Here is a 20,489-nt window from a genome sequence, read left to right on the forward strand (position 1 = left end):
AAAAATAAAATAAAATGACAGCATATCCTAATTCTGAATTTCCTTCTGATTAGCTTTAAACATACAAAATAAGTTAAAATCTGAGCCAAGAATATAGGAAGTGCTTCGACATGTTCCACAATGTTAGCAGAAGCACCTTTATATGAAAGTAACTGTCTTGATCTTGAAAATACAGTATTAATTCATTAATTGCTCAAAAATTTTTATTAATGTACATATCTCAGCAGGTCCATTGCATTAAGTGGTTTCTCATTTCTGCTATGCTGGAAAAAAGTTATAGTAAGAGTATCTCTCCTTTCTCTCAATCTGGGGGACTCACTAGTAGATGTGATGTGAGAGTTGCCAAAAGAAATTACTCACCCCATTTCCTGTTTTACCAGCAGCCAAGCAGCACGCTATATGTCACCAGCCATGCCCAGGAAGAAGAGAAAGAAAAAAAAAATGCAGCTGAAATTAAGGTTCAAAATTCCAACTTTTTGAGACTGCTAGCAGAATTAAAACAAAAACAAAAAAAAATAATAATCAGAACAATAATGAAGTATTATAATTTTAATTTAGCTTTTATTTAGGAGTTGAAGGTCAGAGTTGGTGTTTGTTCTTCCCTCTACGTAGTGACCAAAAGACCCCTGCTCTGCATGTGTGAGCTGTTTCTTACTCTGTTATTCATTCTTCCATCACCAGACTCACAGAAACACAGGTAGGCTTTTGGGGAATGGACAACTGAATCAACTTTCCATCACATCATTTGGAAGCTTGACGTATTTTTAACATATCTAAAAAAAGAGTTGATTATATGGCAGAAAGAGGGTCTTCATGGGAGACACCCTCTCCAAGTAACTTCTAGCAGTTCCTCAGACAAGCTGACAGACAGAGAACTCTGGACATCAAAAATCTGATAGTCAAAGGAAACAACTTGAAGTGATTTATTTTTTTTTTTTGCCTGTTATGCTACGCTAAATTTTCTTGTTTCTCAAATATTTTGATATTTCCCTCTTCCACTTGCAGATTTTTAATGTGCTGGTTAAAACAATCCTGCCAAAGCTAGTGTGTCATATTATTCTGTTCCATAACCCTTTGAAAAGACTCTCACTTTTACACACTCCTCCCTCTACATCTCCATTTATCACATCTGAAGTTTCACCCTACATTTTGAAGGAACAAGTGTATATGGCATATGATGTCAAATGCAGAAGCCCCCACCACACACTTCTTTTTTTTTTTTTTTTCCAGAACAACTCTTGCATTTGAGAAATAATTGAAGATACACAGGCAAAGCTTAAAGTTGTGCTGATATTCTGATCACAGCATTTACATACACTAGAGGTTTAAATCCTGAACACACAAAAAGCTAAGGACTGGTTTTGTTCTACATGGGCAAACAATTAGGTTTCTCTTGCTGATAACACTAGCTCCACACTAAGAAAAAAACACCCACTTTAAAAATGTTCCTAGTGACACAGAATCTACTTGTATATCTGGCTAAACTTAAAACGAATTAATATTCCTGAGTACTAATGAGCATTCAGTCTGCTGCTGGAGAGACCTGGGAAGTGACACAAAAGAGAGTGGGAAATCCCAGCTCCCTGAAACAAACTGCATACATTTCTGAGACATCAGTTTGCAAACTGACAACGAAGTCACCTCAAATCCCATCTAGCTTTAAAAACAGAACAGGCTGCATTAAAAGCAGTTTGAAACTTGTTATTAACACTATAACTAGAAAGAGACTCTGACAGCCTAAGTCAAGTGCAACTAGCAGTTATCTGCCATACAGAGAAATGAAAAAAAGCATCTGAATGGATGCTACTTGAAAACTGGTTTGGCATATTATTAAAAAAAAAAACATCTAATACAGTTAGCATCCATTACAAAAAACACGAAATAAATGACACACTTGGTCTTAAGGCAATCACGAACCCTTTCTCTGAGGACTGCCCCTCATTTAAAGCTCAGCACTCAGTCAAGCAGTCACAGGCTGAATATGGAAAAGCTACAGAACAGATGAAACGCTACTAGAAACCTGAAGAAGCTGTTGGTACAAATGCTGGAATTCACTAACAATTACTTATTACACAGCATACCTAGGAAAGGCTAGCAGATCTGATCTGAGAATCTTGAGCAGATTCCACCTTGAATTCTCCTTTTCGTTTTTTCTCTTTTTCTCCCAGCTGCCCCTCTGTAGCTTTGTGCAAATCCTCTGTGAATGCCACCTTCGGCAGCTCCTGGTGTACTACTTTGAAGGGAGGTTCCAAGAAGCAATGTTTATCTTACATGAGAGACCAGAGGATAACTCAGGGACCTCAGGAGGTCTCTATCCAACCTTGTGCTTAAAACAGAATCAGCTATGTAATCAGACCAGGTTGCTCTGGGCTTTATCCAATTAGGTCTTGAAAACCTCCAGTAATGGAGACTGCCCCACTTCTCTGGACAACCCGCTGCAGTGCTGGATTGTCCTCAATCCATGCATGGTAAATGCTTTCACTCCCCTCCTCTAGCAACCATATTTATGTAAAAAAAATAATAATGTAGCAGGCTCCTTTAACGTGGCACTGCCCAGGAACATCACTTAGATGTCACACCCACAACTGGAACTCAGCAGTACAAGAGTTAACAGTGGCTGAAACAAAGGTCAAAAGCAGAATTAAAATTACCAGTGGTAAGAAAGAACAATAGAAAGATACAAAAGTAAGCACAAGGGAGCATCAGCCAACAAATCAGTGAAACACTACCAGACTGGAACACAATTAAAAAGGACCAAGAAATTGAAGGCTTCCAAAGAACAGTGTTTATGCCAAAAGCTTCCAAAAGCATATCTTTCCCCAGCTTTGCTCTGGGGAGCTAGACATTTTAGAGGGGCATCTCTTTGCAGTCTCACTCACTTCTCTTTGGACTCACATATTGATCCCACACGGTGATCCATTACTGCACTTTAGTAATTGTTCAATGATCTAGGCTTTACATTTTATCTCTGCACGCGCCAACAGTGACTGCCACTCTCTGCACTGCAGTAAAAACATACTAACTGAATTATTAACCTGAAGTGTATTTAAGCAAAATTTTAAATTTGACCTCAAATGGCCTTTGTATTAGGTCTTGAGTTACTTTTGCCAGAAGTGATACTGGACACACGTACTCAGAAAACCTGTATCATTTCTATTTCAACAAAACGCCTATTATTGCAAGGGCCATTAATAAGAAAAAAACAAACAAAAACAAACAAACAAAAAAACAACTCATTTGAAAACTTCCTACAACGAAGCAACAACATTCTCTGTTCTTCCTCTGCTAACAACCCCTGTGCCACTTTAAGACTGGTGTAACACTACTTAACTAACTGAACCAGTGCTGTTTACGCGGTCTGAACGCCTAAGTGTTCTCACTGTCCTCTGAATTCCAAAGCCAAGCTGTTTGTCTTGAAACAACTACAATGGAAAATTAAAAAGAGCAGGTTTCAATCTGTGGACTCCAGAAAGGTGACTGCACAACCATATACACACATGCAATGTCCAAAACCAAGTCCCTACCTCTAAAATTGTGAAGATCACTGATCTACATTCTTCAGCATCTTAAATCCCTTCCCCGTCTTTCATTCTTCATATATGATATATATGGTGCTGTAAGAATAAAAACATCCTCCTCCTCTACCCCATGCTCTGTCAAAATAATTACTCTCTGTTGTCAAGGAAATAATGAAGAGGTTTGAAAACATGTATCGAACTTTTAGGAGCAGAGCCAGGATCACATCATCTTTTGGTTGAAATCCGAAGGAACCGGATCATGTATCACTTTTACATGCTGATAGAGGAACTCAATCAAAAAATGTCTATCATCCTTCCTTTGGTACATCTAAAAGAATGAGAAAAATCTTAAAAACAGTGCTAGAAATATTAAGGGGAAAGAGGGATGGTGGAGAGAGAATACAGACTTTGTTAGCGACGTGATCCACAAATCAGCACAGCACTGAACAAAATAAATATGGTTGTATTGATGGAATACTGTTTACTCAAATTCAGTGTGATTCATTACAGTGCATGTGTAGACAGTATGAGTAAGACTGCTTCACAAAATGCCATGAAGTATATTGTAATCTTGTTTGCATAATAACCCAGATAAAATCATAAATAAAAACAGTTTCCAATTGAATTTCCCTGAACATACATCTGAACTAGAAAATATGACAACCGCAGAGCCAGGTCTAGAAATCTGCCTTTGACAAATGCCAATTTAAACAATCTCAAATTCCTTGATTTAAGGCACAATGAAGGTTTGGTACTCCGTCGGGTGGCTAATATCACTCCGTTTCCCTGTTTTACAGGGGCACAATTACAAACTAGAGAACACTTCTGCGTGTCAGAAAACCGACTGTGCTACAATAAGACCACAGGTCAAATCTCATCTCCCCTCTCCTGACTTCAAAAGTGAAAAGAAAATTAAAGAAATTACTTTTCCCCTTCAGTTAAGGCAAAACAATAGATTAGGGTACTGTGAGCACAGAAGCCAAAAGATCCCAAATTCCAAATCACATTCAACCAGTCCCTCTACTCCTGTGCCTTAATTCCCCTGCTCCGCTCTTTCCCAGCTGTATGCGAAGCAGGGGATCGGATCCCTCTACTTCATAATTACTTTATGTTTGTGAAGTGGTTTGAAAATGAAAAATGCTCATTACAGAGCTCAAGCCTGCAGGGCAATGCTTAACAGCAAACATATTTCTGAAATACACCAGCACAGGCACTATATTGATTACAAGCTGCAGGATATTATTCTAATGCTATCTGAGGAATCACAGTGGCAACTGTTGAAATACCATGTGCAATCCCAGCCACAGCGTTTTTTCTCCGTATTAGAAAAGAGCTTCGAGATGGGGAATTCCATGATGAGGTATACGCAGTCCTACAGGGAGTAATGACTACAGATGCTATTTGCATCAATGTCCTTGTAGCAAGTACCAGGATGATGGATCACAACTGAGACTACAGACACAGCTAACAGTTACCCTTTTGAAGGGCATGACTCACTTCAAATTCTAATATAGTTGTCTGACATAAACTTGGGACTCTTGTATTTATGATTTATTTTAATCAAACATCCTACTTGTAGGAAGAGGTGAGAGCTTCTTTGCATTACAGATACAAATGCTATGCAAATGTAAATTTTATGTCCCCCTATTCTTCAGCTCCTGTCCTACATTTTAGGCTTGGCAGGATGACAACCGTCATAATCAAAGTAGTTGGAGGTGATATTAAAAGGCAGTTTCTGATTTTTTTAAAGTAAGTCAGAGAAAATCTGTGTGTCATACAAAAGGTCAATGGGAGGGAGTCCGTCTTTGGGGTGTCCTTTTACAATAAAATTATATGTGTTCTTGTAGAGTGCAGCTCAAAGAATTAATAGCAAAATTTAACAAAAGAGCATCGTTTAAACACAACATTTCTTGAAACATGGCAACTTCTATTACCTGCCGTTTTTTTGTAACTATAAAGCAGGAACTGTTTTCACCACTTAGTTTTTGAAGTGGTACACGGATAGGTGCTAAACAAAAAAACATGATTTTAAACGCGCTCTCTCTCATCACCACCATCAACCATTTTCACCTCTCCATTTGGAACACCGCTGCACAAACAGCTGCTTTAGCATTTGGCAAGACTGAAGGTGTGGAACAGAAAAGACAGCAGGAACCTCCTAACGTAGACCTGCTTCCAGCTGAACTGAAACTCTTTCCAAAGAGAACATATTTTTAGAGCTTCCCACTCACTCATCTCATTCAACCTATTCATTTCTGGACCCACCCCGCAGCTTTTATTCCCTTTGTTGTACCAAGCACTGTAGTAATGTTTGTTTGCTTCAGCATAAGACCCAGAAACCTTACCTGGAGCATCATCTCACCGCTTTTATCAAACTAACAGTTTACTGTGCTTAGAAGACAAAGTTATTATAAAGTAATACATCTGGGTTTCTACCAACCACATTTGTCAAGTCAGTTTTCCCAGTCCACACCGAGCATCATCAAGATTTCAGTCAGCAAGAGGAACTCTCTGAAGCAAACTATTATTTTTTTGCAAAAACATTTGCAGCCAAGACGGCCTCAAAACCAGAGAGGAACACATGCCCTACTTGCTCAGACCAGCGTGAGAACAGCAGTGAGCTAGAACTGCAATGCAATAACTCCCTCTACCGAGGCATTCTGGTAAAGACCCACAAGGACACTGCAAAAGAACAGCAGCACCTAATTTTTCTCTCCTTGCCTCCTAGTTACATACATAAGCTATTGGGAAAAAATATATTTTTAAGCTAGATCACTCACTGTCACTACAATAAATAGAGTAAGGAAGGTAGACTGGGAATTGAAAAGACCTGATCAGTGGCACCCTGAAAATAATAAGGCTTCTCTTTTTTAAAAAACAAAACAAAACAAGTTAACACTTCTGTGCTTAATTCTGGGAATTAATTTGGAGGAATTCTGACCAACATTTGGCGTTCTGCAAATGCATGCGTCCATATACTTACCTAGCCCGAAAGTGCTTTTTTTTTAAAATTTATTTTTGATAAATCTAATTTTTTGGATGAACATAAAATGAAATGAGAGTAAAGAGAGTTCAACCAGACAGAAAGCCCCAAGCAATTTGTTCTGGTATTATTGTACCAAACATAGTGACAGCTCAGGTGAACACCCCAACCATGCTTAATTTTGGATAGGAAGTAGACGGTCTGATGTGCAATCAGCCTTAGAATCAGAACATATGTCAGCACAACACAGTTATTGCACTGCCACTTGCCTGAGAAGCAAGAACTAACGGTACTATTCAACAATAAAAGTACACTAGGTAGCTAAACCATCAAGCTGTGTGGAATGAGAACAGTCATCACCACAGATTTTTATGCAAATCGAGGAAGACTTCATTCTGAAGTTTCTACTACATCTTACTATGGGAGGCACCTATTTTAAAGATTTCCATGCTGCCCTTTGTATTTTTGCATCATTTTATATTAGAAAGAAAGGTAGCACTGTAAAACATCTCACAAGTCAGCAAAAATTGTTGCTTGATTAATCAAGTTATACCATACTTAGTATCCTCCCTCCATTGGCAAAGAAATTATCAGGGTTATAAACTTCCCATGTTATCATTATCTTTAGTAACTAAATGTCTGAAATGTAAACAATTTAGGTTTGATTAGAATTGCCATCAAAATCAGCAGTTTTACAACTCCAGACTTTCAACAATGCCCAAGACAGGTGACTACTGAAATATGTATTTTTACATCGTTTAAAATGCTGTGGAGTTAAAGAGTTCATCTTCAAATTTCTTCATTTGTATTCTGCCGTACCAATTATCATTTATTTCAGGAAAGGCACCAGCTGTGCAATTCCTTCTCTAAGAAGATCCACAAAGCAGAACAGGCATCTGTACCAAAGGGAACAATACACTAAGGGTTTGAGAAACTCCTCTTAGTTTTTCAGATGTAAAGTAACTCCTGGGCTAACTGAAAACCGAAGTAACTCAGACACTTTATTAATTACAATAATACTCAGCAAAAAGGAAGGGGTGAGTAGACTTCACTTCTAACGTGTTTTAGTTTGATTTTTAATTGCTATTATTTAAAAAAAGCAAACAAACACCAATCTCCAGTTCATACCTTTCACAGTTGTTTTCTTTAATACGCATTTAAGTTATGAAAATATATTTGTAAAAACTTACCTCCCTAACAGACAGCTGTGGGGGTAGTGACACAGAAAATACAAAACTGGTGAACTGATAGTCAGCAGATTTAACCTTTTCACACACCTATAAGAGAAGGATTTTAATATTAAACTACAGCAATGGAAGTGAGTTGATAATCTTTTAGGATATTCTTTATTCTAGCATCATCACTGTAAATCCATATTAATACACACTCAGATAGATGCCAAGCATACAAACTAGACTAATCCATGATAATTTATTGAAATACAAGCCCTTTTTTAAAAGGGAAACAAACAAACAAACAAGAAACAGATGACACTAATGAACTGTTATCCTTATTGCTGTGGCATTATGAAACAACAAAACTCATTATTTTATGGTTAAAACCAATTGTATACATAAATTTTGGTGTAAGGCATTATACCACAGTGACCAAAGTCTAGAACAGGTGACTCAGAATATTTTTCTTTGTGGCACTGATACAACTCTGTAACAAAAATGTTTAAGGTCCTGGGATAAGACAGAAACAAATGGGTTTCCACAGTAATAATTCAGCCTTCAAAGTAACAGAATAGAACGGAATGTTTCATCTTTCAGTTTACAACAGAACACCTACATTTTCTCGGGATTACTATACAACCACTACAAGTAAGTAGGAACGTCGCCTAGATTTCTACTGTGCTTTGATACAAAAATCATGTTTGTCACTGGAAATAAAGCAAGAACCAAAACAGGCATCAAGCTTTTTCAAGTAAGCTAGTGAAAACTGATGGCTGCATGTCTCTACTGGAAGGAAGCTTAAACACACATGGAGAAAAAATAAATAAATTCAGTGATTTTAGTGAATATTAACAAAGACTAATTACGAGCTTTCAAGATGAAATCGACATCTCAAACAAGGAAATTTCCTCATAAGAAAAACAGGTTTTGTGGAGCCTGTAACAAATGCTGTGAGATTTTCCATTGCTGTGCAAGAGTGTATCTCCAAAACAAGTCTTAAACGTAGATTCAGTAAACATACATGCACTCTTTCAATGGAAACAAAAAAGAAATACCACACACTTCAACAGAAACTATATACTACACTTTCTATTTAGTTCTAGTTTTTATACAGTAATGCTATTAAACCAAATTCTTTCCTATTAAATCTCAGTTAGACTCCTCCAATGCAAGTGGAATTTTTCAAGCTGACATTTAGGTTTTCACATAAGCAATTTCATTGCTCAGAGATGTGCACAATGCTCATTATGCCCGTAACTCTCCTATATTTCCTCCAATGTCTGCAATCTGTTGTATCACCAAAACATTTTCTTCCTTTGTGACTTTCTAAATAGTACTATATGGTAAAGAAACACTCCTGCTATATTAGGAACACTTAGTTAAGCTGAAGAGCACTGCATCTGATGCCCCCCTCATTTTACCTTTCCATAGCAAAAAGTGAACAGAGATCATCATTTACAGTGAGGTTTTATTTGTACTCTAAGCAGCTGAACCTCAGGTTATCTCCTAACTTCGCGTAACTACGTATCTGTTAATCTTTTTCTTAGGAAAAAAGGTTTCTATCAGTCATTCCATTGCACCTGCACTGCTATTTTTGAAGTTACATTATGAGAAACCCTGGGTAAAATATGGTCACACTGACAAATTCTATTTTGCAGCTGCAGGAGAGGTATGCAAACACTATGTCAACGAGCAGTACGTAGTTGAATGGCGCCACCTACATTTCAAATATTCAAAATGGATAAATGCTTTGCTCTTTCTCTCAGTCGTTTAACTGCATATACGGTGTTTTTAATAACCAACTCCATGCTGCAGGCCCCAACATACAAAAGCTCCTAAAAAGTACACGTATGGATTAAAAACTGGTTATTTACCCTTTTGACAAAGTCTGCCTCGCAGAACTCCTGAAGAATTCCCAAACACACATTGCAAACCTCCACAGTCGAGTTCTCCACAGCAGCACTGTCATCATTAACCAAAGGAACGTGCTTGAGCACTCCATTCTGGTTCAGATCATCAGGCACCTCTTCTGTGTGTTCAAGTCTGATTCGCTTACATGGTGGATCAACTATGCCAAAACCAGCTGCATCTTCTTGTTGTTGATTATTTTTTAGGAATTCTGTCAGATCCTTCATCAAATCCTAACACAAACAAAAGGATTGTACTGTTGTTGATTGCTTCTCTTTTATCAAATGCTGTAAAAAGCACTTACAAACACAGCTCTAAAAGGCAGTAGCAACCACCCAACTTTAGTCTTTGTGTATGTAATTAATAACTTTTAATTTACACCAAAAGACATCTGCACAGTTAAAAAAGCTACAAGCTGTATTTTTGTCAAAATGTTACCCAAAGACATTGATTTTTGCTGAACAGACTTCTTTGCCATCCAAGAAAAGCGGTAACATTTCACAGACTGACTTGCAGAAATTCATTCATCTTCAACCCCATTGCTATTCAATGAAAACCAGTGTTTATTGTCTTTTTGTCACTTAGATTATGTCAGAATTTAATTATCCCAACTCAATTAGCTAAAATGACTAGGAAGACAGTTGGCCACTACAGTATGAGAAGAAAATGAGGCCAGATAAATTTGAGGGTGAAATTAAATACACGTGACAGAGGAGGAACAACTTCATGTAACGAGAGAAGCCTACAAATATTCAAGGGTGTGCTGGTGAGGAGAGAGAATTAACTACATCCGAAATTTAGGAAGGATGACATAGAGAGATAAGATATAGTTCAGAAAAAAAGATTTATTAAAACATCTCCAACACAAAAGACAGCAGTTACTGTGTTGTTACAACTCAGTAGGAAAATTGGGTAGAGCTGCAAAAGAATGAAAACCAGCATACAGAATGAACACTTGTCAAATGATTGATAGAAAATGGAAAAGGATAAAGAAGATAAATTTGAAAGATGAATTCTGGAGCGTCTAAACTTGAATAAAGGTAAAAAAAAAAAAAATAAAAAATCAAGACAAACACCATAAGATGCCAGCATAAAGACAAGGGATTGGACCAGGTATACGGAAATGTATATTTGGCCTGCGCGATGATACCTCAGAGAAACAATATGGTAGAGGAGCAAATAGCCAAAACCAAGCTGAGAAATGTCTAATACAAGAACACAGGCAAGAATGATTGTGCACAACTAGGAAAAATTTGGAGAATGTTGAATTTCAGCAGTAAGGTCTACTAAACAGGATGCCTAATAACACTCAGTTTGTCTGAAAATGGTAGATTTATCCTTCACCTTGTTGGGCCATTTTTTAGTTAGAGTCCACCAATCAATTCTGTTTAAATAAAGAGGAAGTATGAGGCAAAAGTAAACAGATGGTTCCTTCTCTGTATTAGCTGCAGTGACCCACAGCCTCTTTGCTGCTTAATACATTAAAGGAAAAATAAAGGAGGGAACTGTCATAGCTGCACTGCTTAAGAAGTGATAGATCCGTGCTCTGCAGAAGCTACTCTGCCCTGTTTACCGGTGTTTCCAGGTAACGCGTAGCAACTTTCACAGTCAATGTTAACACCAAACCCACAACAATTCTTGTATTCTACCATTTTCGTCAGTTCTCAGATTTGCACAGTGTAGCAGTCATTCTCCATAACTCATTTTGCAAAGCATTTTCCTCTCAGGCAAAGAACCTGAGCATGCAACATCATCTCCAATGGGTGTGCAAAGAGCACTGCGTTCATATGTTCACACATTCTAATTAGGAATACAAAGAACAAACCTTGTATGGATGTCTATAAAGTGTCTGTGATCCCACACGGCAGAACCTGAAAATACATCGTGGGCAAGTGCCAGTGTTCAGTAATAGCTGAACAATTGGTTTGTCCTTTTCTGTTAGCGAAGACATGCTGGATAATTCTAAAATTAAAAGAAAAAAAAAAAAAAGGATAAACATAATTCAGCAACTCAACAATAAAAGGACTCAATTAGCTCCCAGTGAGGTACTCACCCTTACTGGCTATCTAGGAAACTTGAGGACGCATATAACAACTACAATTGTTCATACCAAAAGTTCAATTAGTCTACTGTCTTCCAAAGCAGGGACAAACATATATGAGAGGAAAATGTGTGTGTGTAGGTTATATTACCTCTGTGTCCAGTTATCCCTGCTTTGGGGGACTTTTCTGAGCTGCTGTCATTTGTCTGTTGGTAAACTAACAGATCTTTCCTCCAAACCTTCTCTTCTGTCTCCCACAGTTTTGTTGTTGCCTCTGTAACATCTTTTATCGACTAAATTTCCACAAGTCTATTGCTCGCTGGCGGAAGACCTGGTTTTATTTGGGGTTTAGCTCCTCCAGGCAGCATTTGATGCCACCTGAGGCGTTGTGTGGCAGGGTGCGTTGGTACACACCTGGTGTCCCTCACATAGCGTTAGAAATACCTCAGTCACGGAAGACCTTCAGAGAATAGGAAAAGTTATTAACTCGGTTAATTTTCCACGAGATGGGGACTCTTTATGATGGGCGATAGAAACGAGGAGCAGGTAGAAAACTCGAAATTCCATTTTAGAAGGAAAAAAAATAATAAAAATAAACGTACTTTGGGGAAACACGGGCTAACTTAATTCAGCTTCCTGCCACCTGAGCGCGGCCGTGCCGACGCCTCACTCCCTCACCGCCAAGCCCCGGAGACCCAGCAGGGGGGAGCCGGGGAGGTTCCTCGGGCCCCCCCCGCTCCTGAGGCGGCTCCCGGAGCCGCTCCCTCCGCGCCCCGCTCCTCGCGGCCGCCATAAGGCCGCGGGCAGCCGCGCTCACCTCGATCCGGGCGGGCGGCAGGGCCGGCCGAGGGCCGCGCAGAGGCGGTGCAGGGCGGAGCGGAGCGGAGAGGAGAGGAGCGGAGCGGAGCTCGCTGCTGCCGCACCCGCCCGCCGGGGGCCGGGCTGGGCTGTGCCGTGCCCACAGCCGGGCCCGCAGCGAGGCGGAGATGGCGTCGCAGCCGCCGCCTCCCAAGCCCTGGGAGAACCGGCGGCTGGCGGGCAGCGTGGCGCCCGCCTTCCAGTGAGTGCGGGGCAGCCGGGGGGCGCCTGCTGGGGACGGGGAATGGGGTCGGGGAATGGGGCCGGGCGGCTGCCTGCCTGCCTGCTATCAGCGCCCCCCCCCCCCCCGGCCGCCTTCCCTGAGGGCGGCTCAAAGGTCGGGCCGGAGCCTGAGGGGGCTCCGTGGGGCTCGGGGTGGGCTGGGGCCGCTCGCCGGAGGTTTTTGGGGAGGAGGAAGGGTGTGCGGCGTGGGGAAGCCGGCCCCGGGTGGGGAAACACGCTGCTAGGGCTCGGGAGGCCGAGGGGGTGCGTGGGCTTCCCGGGAGAGGCGGGCAGGGGAATGGGGGCAGCTGGCCCCGCTGCCTGCTGTCAGCAAACACAGCGCGGGGTGGTGCACAACATCATTTTTTTTAAACCAGAAATCAAAGCTTGGTGGGTGAGGATCAGCCTTGTTTGTCACTCGGTGCCCGTGGTAGCAGTTAGAGGGAGTTGAAAGTGGGCAAAAGGTGAGCCCCAAGCCGAGGGCCAGAGCCGGTGCAGCTCCCAGCAGCAGGTCCCTGCTCGCACCACAAGCTGCAGCTCGCCGAGTGGAAGCGTAACGTTATTTTTCCTGGGTGGGATTATCTGCTTCGTTTTAAATTGCTTCAAGGAGCTTAAAAGTGAGGTGTCCTAAAGCGCCTGTTGGGTGCGTAGCGTCTCCTCTGTGGTGATGCCTTATTCTTGTTTCTGTTTTTAACTGTTGGGAGAGTTAAAGTCTAAGATGGAAGAGGCGAACATGATGAAGATACAAATATTATGCTCTGCTTTGCCAACTGTAGGTTTTGCTCAGAGGAAGTTGTTTTGTATCTTAGGTGTAACTGACAATAGCAAGTGTGTTTCACGCTGAAAAGAGCAAAAGCTGGCACCTGGTTCATAGAATTCAAATACCACCCTAGTTAGTGCTCAGAGGCTTACTGCAAAGGGCATAGGTAAGCCGACTGAAATTTACAGGCATGCAAATGGCCAGAAGTTCATTTAATTAAAAAAAAAAAAAAAGAAAAAAAGAAAAAAAGATTGACTTATAACACCTTTTCTGCTAACTGATAATAGATTTAATCTCTAAATGTTCTGCATAAAGGTGATTAGAAAGGTTGGGGAGAGAAGGTAAAGCAGGGGACCCTAAGGCCTTGCACATGCTGTATAATGGTTTGGATTCTCAATTAGGTCACACCACCCCCTTCTCTAGGGGTGGATTCAAAGGAGCTGTCAGGCTTCTTTCCTGCTGTACCACTGGCTTATTATCTAGGAGAGATGAGAACAAGTATTGGAAATAAAGCTTTCATATTGCAAAATATTCTTGGTTGCATGTGTAAGACAGCCTTGCATGAAGATAAACAACTTTGGTGTTACAGCAGCAGGCGTGATAGGCCTGGATGCAGCATTTCCTGCTTTCTTAGTCTATATGATAAATAAGCTGAAGGTTTTTCCATCTGTATGTTTCAGTTGGGTTGCAGTTCCATCCTTACAAAGAATATCTCTTTTTTTTGTAATGTTTTGTTTTTTCCTAAAAGACCTGTGTTTCTTGGCTGAATTTTTTACTTCTCACAAACATTGTGCAATATACTGGCTACTAAGTTCCTCAACCTGACACTACTGAAATGCGCTATCATATTTATAGTTAGTCAAGACCTCTGAGGAAAATAAAAATGCAACCTTATTTTGAGTACTGATCTTGATTGTCTGAATTTGTTTAGGTCTCCTGACTTGGGTGACAACTTGCTGACCAGACCTGGACACCCCACAGTTGCACGAATACCCCCACCTATTTTGCCAAGACCATCACAGCAAACAGGAAGCAGCGGTCTGAGCACTTTCAGGCCAGCCTATAGCAGTTCTTATACTCCAGGCTATGGTTCATATGGAACCTCTTTTTATGGAAGCTATAGTCCTTACAGTTATGGATACGGTGGTTTGGGTTATAACCGCTTTCGTACAGATGATATTCCTCCCAGCAGGTTTGTTCAGCAGGCTGAAGAGAGCAGCAGAGGCGCCTTTCAGTCCATTGAAAGTATCGTGCATGCGTTTGCCTCGGTCAGCATGATGATGGATGCTACTTTTTCAGCTGTGTACAACAGTTTCAGAGCCGTGTTGGATGTAGCCAATCACTTCTCCCGCCTCAGAGTACACTTCACAAAGGTGTTTTCAGCTTTCGCTTTAGTAAGAACTATAAGATATCTCTACCACCGTCTGCAGCGGTTACTAGGTTTGCGGAAGAGCTCTGAGAATGAGGATTTGTGGGCTGAAAGTGCGGGGACAGTAGCTCGTGTTGGTCTTGAAGACAAAGCAGCTAACTCAGCAAAATCCTGGCCTATTTTCTTGTTCTTTGCTGTTATAATGGGAGGTCCCTATCTGATTTGGAAACTGCTTTCTACATATACTGATGAAGAAACAGGTAAGATAATCTGCTGTGTGAGAGAAGTGCAGAGTATACGTTCACTTAGTTATCATGTGTACGGATTAATCTTATATTTCAGTAATGGAAGTTAACTAGGTACTGGGGAACAATTTTAAGCAGGTAATGACCTGTCTAAATAGCCTACTCTTGAGTTAGGTTGCAGTTTCTTGGTATGCTTTGTGTGATTCAGAAATCACAGTTTCTTTCTATTTCTGTGTCCTTTCTATAAGATGTGTCAGCTGGGGAAGAGAGGGGAAGCTATTGGGTGGGTTTGTCTCACCAAATCATGATTTGTTTGTTACTGCTGACAGTTTTCTGTCAGAGAAGTTTTAGCAAGGCAGTTAAGGTGTCTTCCCCATTTTTATTTTATTAAAATCAAACAAGTACTTAATTCACAGCAAGTAACTTCTTCATATCTATTTGGAAACAGTGTCTAGTAACTGGGCAAGTGGTGAAGATGATCATGTAGTTGGAAGAGCAGAATATGACTTCAATGCGCTTTCAGAAGAAGAAATTTCTTTCCGTGCTGGTGACATACTCAAATTAGCACCCAAAGGTAAACTTCTATTTTTTTGTTTTCTGATCACATGTGAAATAAGTTACATGTATGTTGTTACAGTCTGAGACTGGGGGGACATAAAACCAAAACACCTTGTTGGACCCAACTCCTCATCTCTACTGCTTTTTTTTTTTTTTCCATTAGTTATTACATGTGTTCTAACAAAACTTACTGAATAATTTTATTCAGTTTCCCTAAAGTACGAGACAGCCTAAGCTTACTCAGGGAGCACTCTGTGGTTACCCTCACGGCTATTTTTCTTCATGTGTGCTGTACAACAGTGAAAAATATTTTTCCTGTGGAAAAAATCTGGTGGTATCAACAACTTCAGCCTCACAGTGCTCCTCAGAGTACCTCACTTACGCAGATTCCAGTTGTTATTCTTGTGAACAAATTTGTATCTGCGTTTTATCACAGAGTTATTTTCTCTGCATGATTAGTTGTCCTCTACCTCTGGTGTATTTGTACCTCAGCTGCAACATACTTTGAATTGCTTTGTAACTTAGTGCATTTGTGTTTTCTTCTTCAGAACAACAACCCAAAATCCGTGGTTGGCTTTTGGCTAGTTATAATGGCCACACAACAGGACTTGTGCCAGCTAATTACATCAAAATACTGGGCAAAAGAAGAGGTAGGAAAACAGTGGACCTGGAAAGGATTACGGAAAAACGGCCATCCTTTGTCGGCACACCTGATAGGGGATCCGCTGCTGCTGTGACTTTAGAGGAACAGGAAGCTGCTTTTGATTCTGTTTTTGCTGGAAGTAGTAAAGTTCCTGTTGCATCTGACTCCACTGTAGTCAGTGGAGAGAAACAGGGACTCTAAGGCACTTTCATCAACGAAGCAACTGAACTGTGTTCTATTGGTAAAACCTAGGGTATGTTGAAAATCTGTATTGTAGTGGAACACTGATGGGTCTTTACCAGTTATTGCTGCTACTGACTGGTGAAGGGATGGAGAGATGATTGCTCAAATTTGTATTATTTATTTTTGATTGACCTATGGCTGTATAGTAGTGACTCTACCCAACCACCTGGCAGCAGCTGTAAGATCTTGAGTCAAGAAAAGCTGAGGCGCTTATAACAAAGCAAACAAACAAATGAGGACTGACCGGTTTTTGTTAAGTAGACAAAGTGTTGATGAAATCTGGAGATTAATGTCCAGTCTTCATTGGAATGTCAGCTTGACAAGATGCCACTTCAATAAATGTGCAAAGGGGAAAAAATGGATTTCTGTGAAAAGCCCTCCAGAACTGGAGGCTGAGGATGATAAAAGAGCAATAGTGCATTGTTTTCCTCTGACCGGAATAGGAATTGCAAGAGATTTACATGGCACAGCTGAATCATTAGATCTCAATTGCTTGCTTTTTGGTAAGAAGTAGGGCTTCTGTCATAAAGACCTCATGAAAAAGAAAGGGGGGTACCATGAAAGATGGATTAGGAATTACAGAGGAAGAACAGTGAGCCTTCAGCAGTAGTTCTAACTTTTATTATTATAATTATTATTATTAAAAGAGCATTAGAATGAAGGGCATCACTTGGTCAAGCACTTTCCAGGGCACTTACTGTCATTCCTTTCTGTAGTAAACTAATTTATCATCATCGCTCCTAGCCGTGTTGCATCATAGCCTATTTACTGCCTGTCAATAGCCTATCAACTGCCATCTGCATCTCAGTGTATTTTGGTTCTTTATTTTTGTTTGTTTTTTGTTTTTCAAGAATGTCAAAATACCTATGCTGCATTTTTAGTGCAGCGGTTAATGCTTTGAAGTGTGAGGGGAGTTAACAATTCCACTGAGTGGCAAAAGAAAAGAAGTAAAGTTTCTTGTTTAGTTGTCTCAGTTAGTTAAGTTCTTGGAGTTAACTCTTTCTGCTGCCTTTCAGGTTGTTCATGTTGTATCTGCCCATACTAATTGAGGGCTCTGGTTTATCAAAAGCCATAAAAGCATTAAGACTGTTCCAAGCGCTTGGTACTTCTTTCACATTGGTGTTTGAGAATTCAGTATTTCAAATACAGTTTTTCTTAACGAAGCAAAGAATAACTCTTTTCCTTGAATATATATATGTGTGTGTGTAATATATGCATATATATAACGTGTTGAGCTTCTGAAGGTTAGAGCGGTGGAAAAAATACCTGAAGCTTATCTTTATCACTAAAATAGCTTTTCTTCTTATTTTAAAGGTACTCAAAAGTATTAGTAAAAGTAGGACATGCCCTTTGCTTAATTGATCCAGTAGTTTCAATTTGACTGTTTCTACTGAGATCTTCAACATCCATTACGTATTAGCAGAGCTTTCAATATTTATACTTTAATTACATTTGCTGGCCTTGAGTTAACAAGAATTCTGTTTACCACGACAAGTCTCTGACAAGGAAAATTGAAGGGAGCATTGCATTATTGAGGTAGGGTGGCTGAAAAGATGCATCTTACGCTGGAACCTTGGATTTTAAAGTAACCTCTGAATGGCTGCTGATAACAAGCAAGAATTGAAGTGGTTGTGCTCAGATATTGGGAGTAACCATTTTTACTAGATTGTTAGATCCTCAAGTGCAGAGGAAAAGGAAAGAGTAGTTTAAAGGGGAAATGGGAAACTAAAACTAGGTTTAAAACAGAACACGTTCCTGAGACATTTCTTTGTGTATCAGGGCACTGAAGAATTTTTTCTATATTTGGAAATAACACCTGTTTCTGAATAAAATTAGCAAACAACCCTGAAATATAAAAGGTGGGGGGAATGAAGTTGTTCAGTGTACAGTTCTGCCTACAGTGTGTATTCATGGAGGGAATTACTTTACTGTTGTGAGTTTTAACTGATGGACTGCCAGCCTCTTTTGTGTCAGTGGAAGACTTCAAACAGGAAGGGTCTTTAAATAAATGAATAAATGAAACCCAAACTTTTTTTGTGGAATATCCATTCAAGTAGACTTATGTTTATCTGCTCAGAACAAGTCAGGAAGACAGTACCTCAATGTTCATCAGAATCCTTAAAACTACAAATTTTTAGAAAGATGGATTTAACTCTCACATTTCAGGTCATAATATTTTTGGAAACTTTTAGTAGAAAAGTAGGTTATTAATGACTTGTCTTTACAGGAGTTTAGCTTTACCAATCGCTAACGGTCATAACTACATCTGCTAAATCTTGTCAAGAGTTTTGATTCTTTCAATCTTGTGATTAATGGGAAAAGAAGGCTCTGAGGAAATGAAGTTATTTAGCTCACAGTTAGCTGTATTGGTTGCAGATGGGTGTTAAAAATAATTGAAGTAAAATATATACTGTTTTAAGATTTAGATTTTTTTTCTTTACATGTACAAACTAGTGTTGGGAAAAGGTGTGAATTTCATTGCCTCTATCTCTGCCTGTACATCAGCCTAGAGAAAAAACATCTCAGTGGATGCTGATTGGAAAAAGAGAGGCTGACTGACAGGCTGCTCAGGACTTGCCCAACTTCAGAACAGCGAGAAGACTAAAAGGCGCAGGTGTGGCTCCACCTGGAGTACGTACAAGAGGAGGTTAGGAAAGAGATGCAGTCGAAATAGTGCCGATCTTACGTGTTAGGCAATTGACTCCTATATTAAGATCTGTAAGTACTAAGTTACCTTTATTATTCTTTGGAACTACTTATATACCTGTAGCAGATCAAGAAGGTTCTAACAGATGTACAGTATTTGCTTATATAAAATTTTAGTTTAATCTTTTTCTTGAATGTTACTATAGACTGTTTAGCATACCAACCGTTTTGTGCTTGAATACTGTCTGAACTAATGACAACTGCCAATGTTGACTGGTTCTCTGGGTGCTAGCAGTACATGACCGTGCACATGTTCAAAGCTTCGCTCAGGTTTCTGACAAATAAATTATGAACACTCCTTTTGTCTAGTAGAACTTAATAACATCTTCCCTTTTTTGCACAGGTTCAAAAAAATCCTTATGTGGAACTAGACTGCATCTGAGCTAGTAAGATGGTTTTTACTTACTGATCATCTATCTTGGTGAAATGTACTAGTCAAGTAAACACAAGAAAAAAAATAGTTTCTTGTAAATCTGATTTGTTAGTGAAAATTTTCCAAAAGAAGTTTAAAGTCAGTAACCAACACCATGACTTCCTTGACACACCACTGCTGTTGTAGGAATGAATATTCCTGTTGGTGATAGGAGGGGAACTGCATTTATTTTCCAAAACACAGATACTTTTTAAGTAGCTCCCTTTATTTTTTTTCATCCATGCAGGTGTGGCCGTGCGTTGGGGTTTGCCAACACTCTCACACCGTGACGACAGGCAGTAATTGCGTTGTGTCCAAGGTGCTGACCATGCACTTTTTTTCCCCCTTAGCCTGCTGGGAGTGGTTCTTTTGCAGGATGATTTGAAGCAGGCCTGGGGTGACGGTGCTGCTGCCCCCATTCTGTGGGCACACCGCCTTTAAGCGGCAGCTGGATAATCTCTCCCAGAAACAAATGCACTTCAACGTCCAGTTTTATTGACACAAGCATGGCGTGGTGTCAGTAATAACGTCAGATGTTTTTAATACTACTTCGTGGTATTAAGGCTTTGTTAGTTTTGAAGTAAGTGAAGAAAAAACATGGGGCAAATGACACTTGTTATGCTATCAAAGGCAAGCTTTAGGATTTATTTTAGAAATGAAAGCACTTCAATGTGCGCAGCTACCTTTGAATTATTGGTAACTGAACAGACATAGGCTTTCAACTGTCCAAGGGGTAAAATTTGACTTAGTGAATCTTTCTTTTTTTCCAAATACATTTTCTTTTAATACGAAAAAAAAAAAAAAAGCTGCCTTGCTGGCTGGGCGCAGAGGTTAACTCCCAAGCGGCG

General features: G+C 39.9%; 2 protein-coding genes across 3 annotated transcripts in view; one reads left to right on the forward strand and one right to left on the reverse strand.

Annotated features, from left to right (window-relative positions):
* Positions 1 to 12,482, reverse strand: part of PUS10 (pseudouridine synthase 10) — a 34,567-nt gene extending 22,085 nt beyond the window's left edge. The window contains exons 1-5 of one of the 2 annotated variants that reach the window (XM_027453278.3): positions 12,443 to 12,482; positions 11,410 to 11,546; positions 9,551 to 9,817; positions 7,692 to 7,778; positions 361 to 395 (exon numbers count right to left, since the gene is read on the reverse strand). In XM_027453278.3, the coding sequence (XP_027309079.1) occupies positions 361 to 395; positions 7,692 to 7,778; positions 9,551 to 9,817; positions 11,410 to 11,535 (515 nt within the window). In that variant the 5' untranslated portion in view covers positions 11,536 to 11,546; positions 12,443 to 12,482. Of the gene's footprint in view, positions 1 to 360; positions 396 to 7,691; positions 7,779 to 9,550; positions 9,818 to 11,409; positions 11,547 to 12,227 lie in introns of both variants that reach the window. The other variant, XM_005016919.6, reaches the window with a different exon arrangement.
* PEX13 (peroxisomal biogenesis factor 13) lies at positions 12,393 to 19,527 on the forward strand. Its single transcript, XM_027453279.3, has 4 exons — positions 12,393 to 12,685; positions 14,397 to 15,094; positions 15,528 to 15,653; positions 16,186 to 19,527. The coding sequence occupies exons 1-4, from the start codon at positions 12,612 to 12,614 to the stop codon at positions 16,479 to 16,481; spliced, it is 1,194 nt and encodes a 397-aa protein (XP_027309080.1). The 5' UTR covers positions 12,393 to 12,611; the 3' UTR covers positions 16,482 to 19,527.
* Positions 19,528 to 20,489: the final 962 nt, after the last annotated feature.

Source organism: Anas platyrhynchos, chromosome 3 (genome assembly GCF_047663525.1).
Source record: "Anas platyrhynchos isolate ZD024472 breed Pekin duck chromosome 3, IASCAAS_PekinDuck_T2T, whole genome shotgun sequence".
In the NCBI taxonomy this organism is placed as follows: domain Eukaryota; kingdom Metazoa; phylum Chordata; class Aves; order Anseriformes; family Anatidae; genus Anas; species Anas platyrhynchos.

Bases quoted from the DNA above. Each gene is read 5' to 3' on its own strand.
- PEX13 (XM_027453279.3), top strand. From the start codon at position 12,612: ATGGCGTCGCAGCCGCCGCCTCCCAAGCCCTGGGAGAACCGGCGGCTG. The intron at 12,686-14,396 runs GTGAGTGCGGGG...GAATTTGTTTAG, and splicing joins AGCGTGGCGCCCGCCTTCCA to GTCTCCTGACTTGGGTGACA. The intron at 15,095-15,527 runs GTAAGATAATCT...ATTTGGAAACAG, and splicing joins ATATACTGATGAAGAAACAG to TGTCTAGTAACTGGGCAAGT.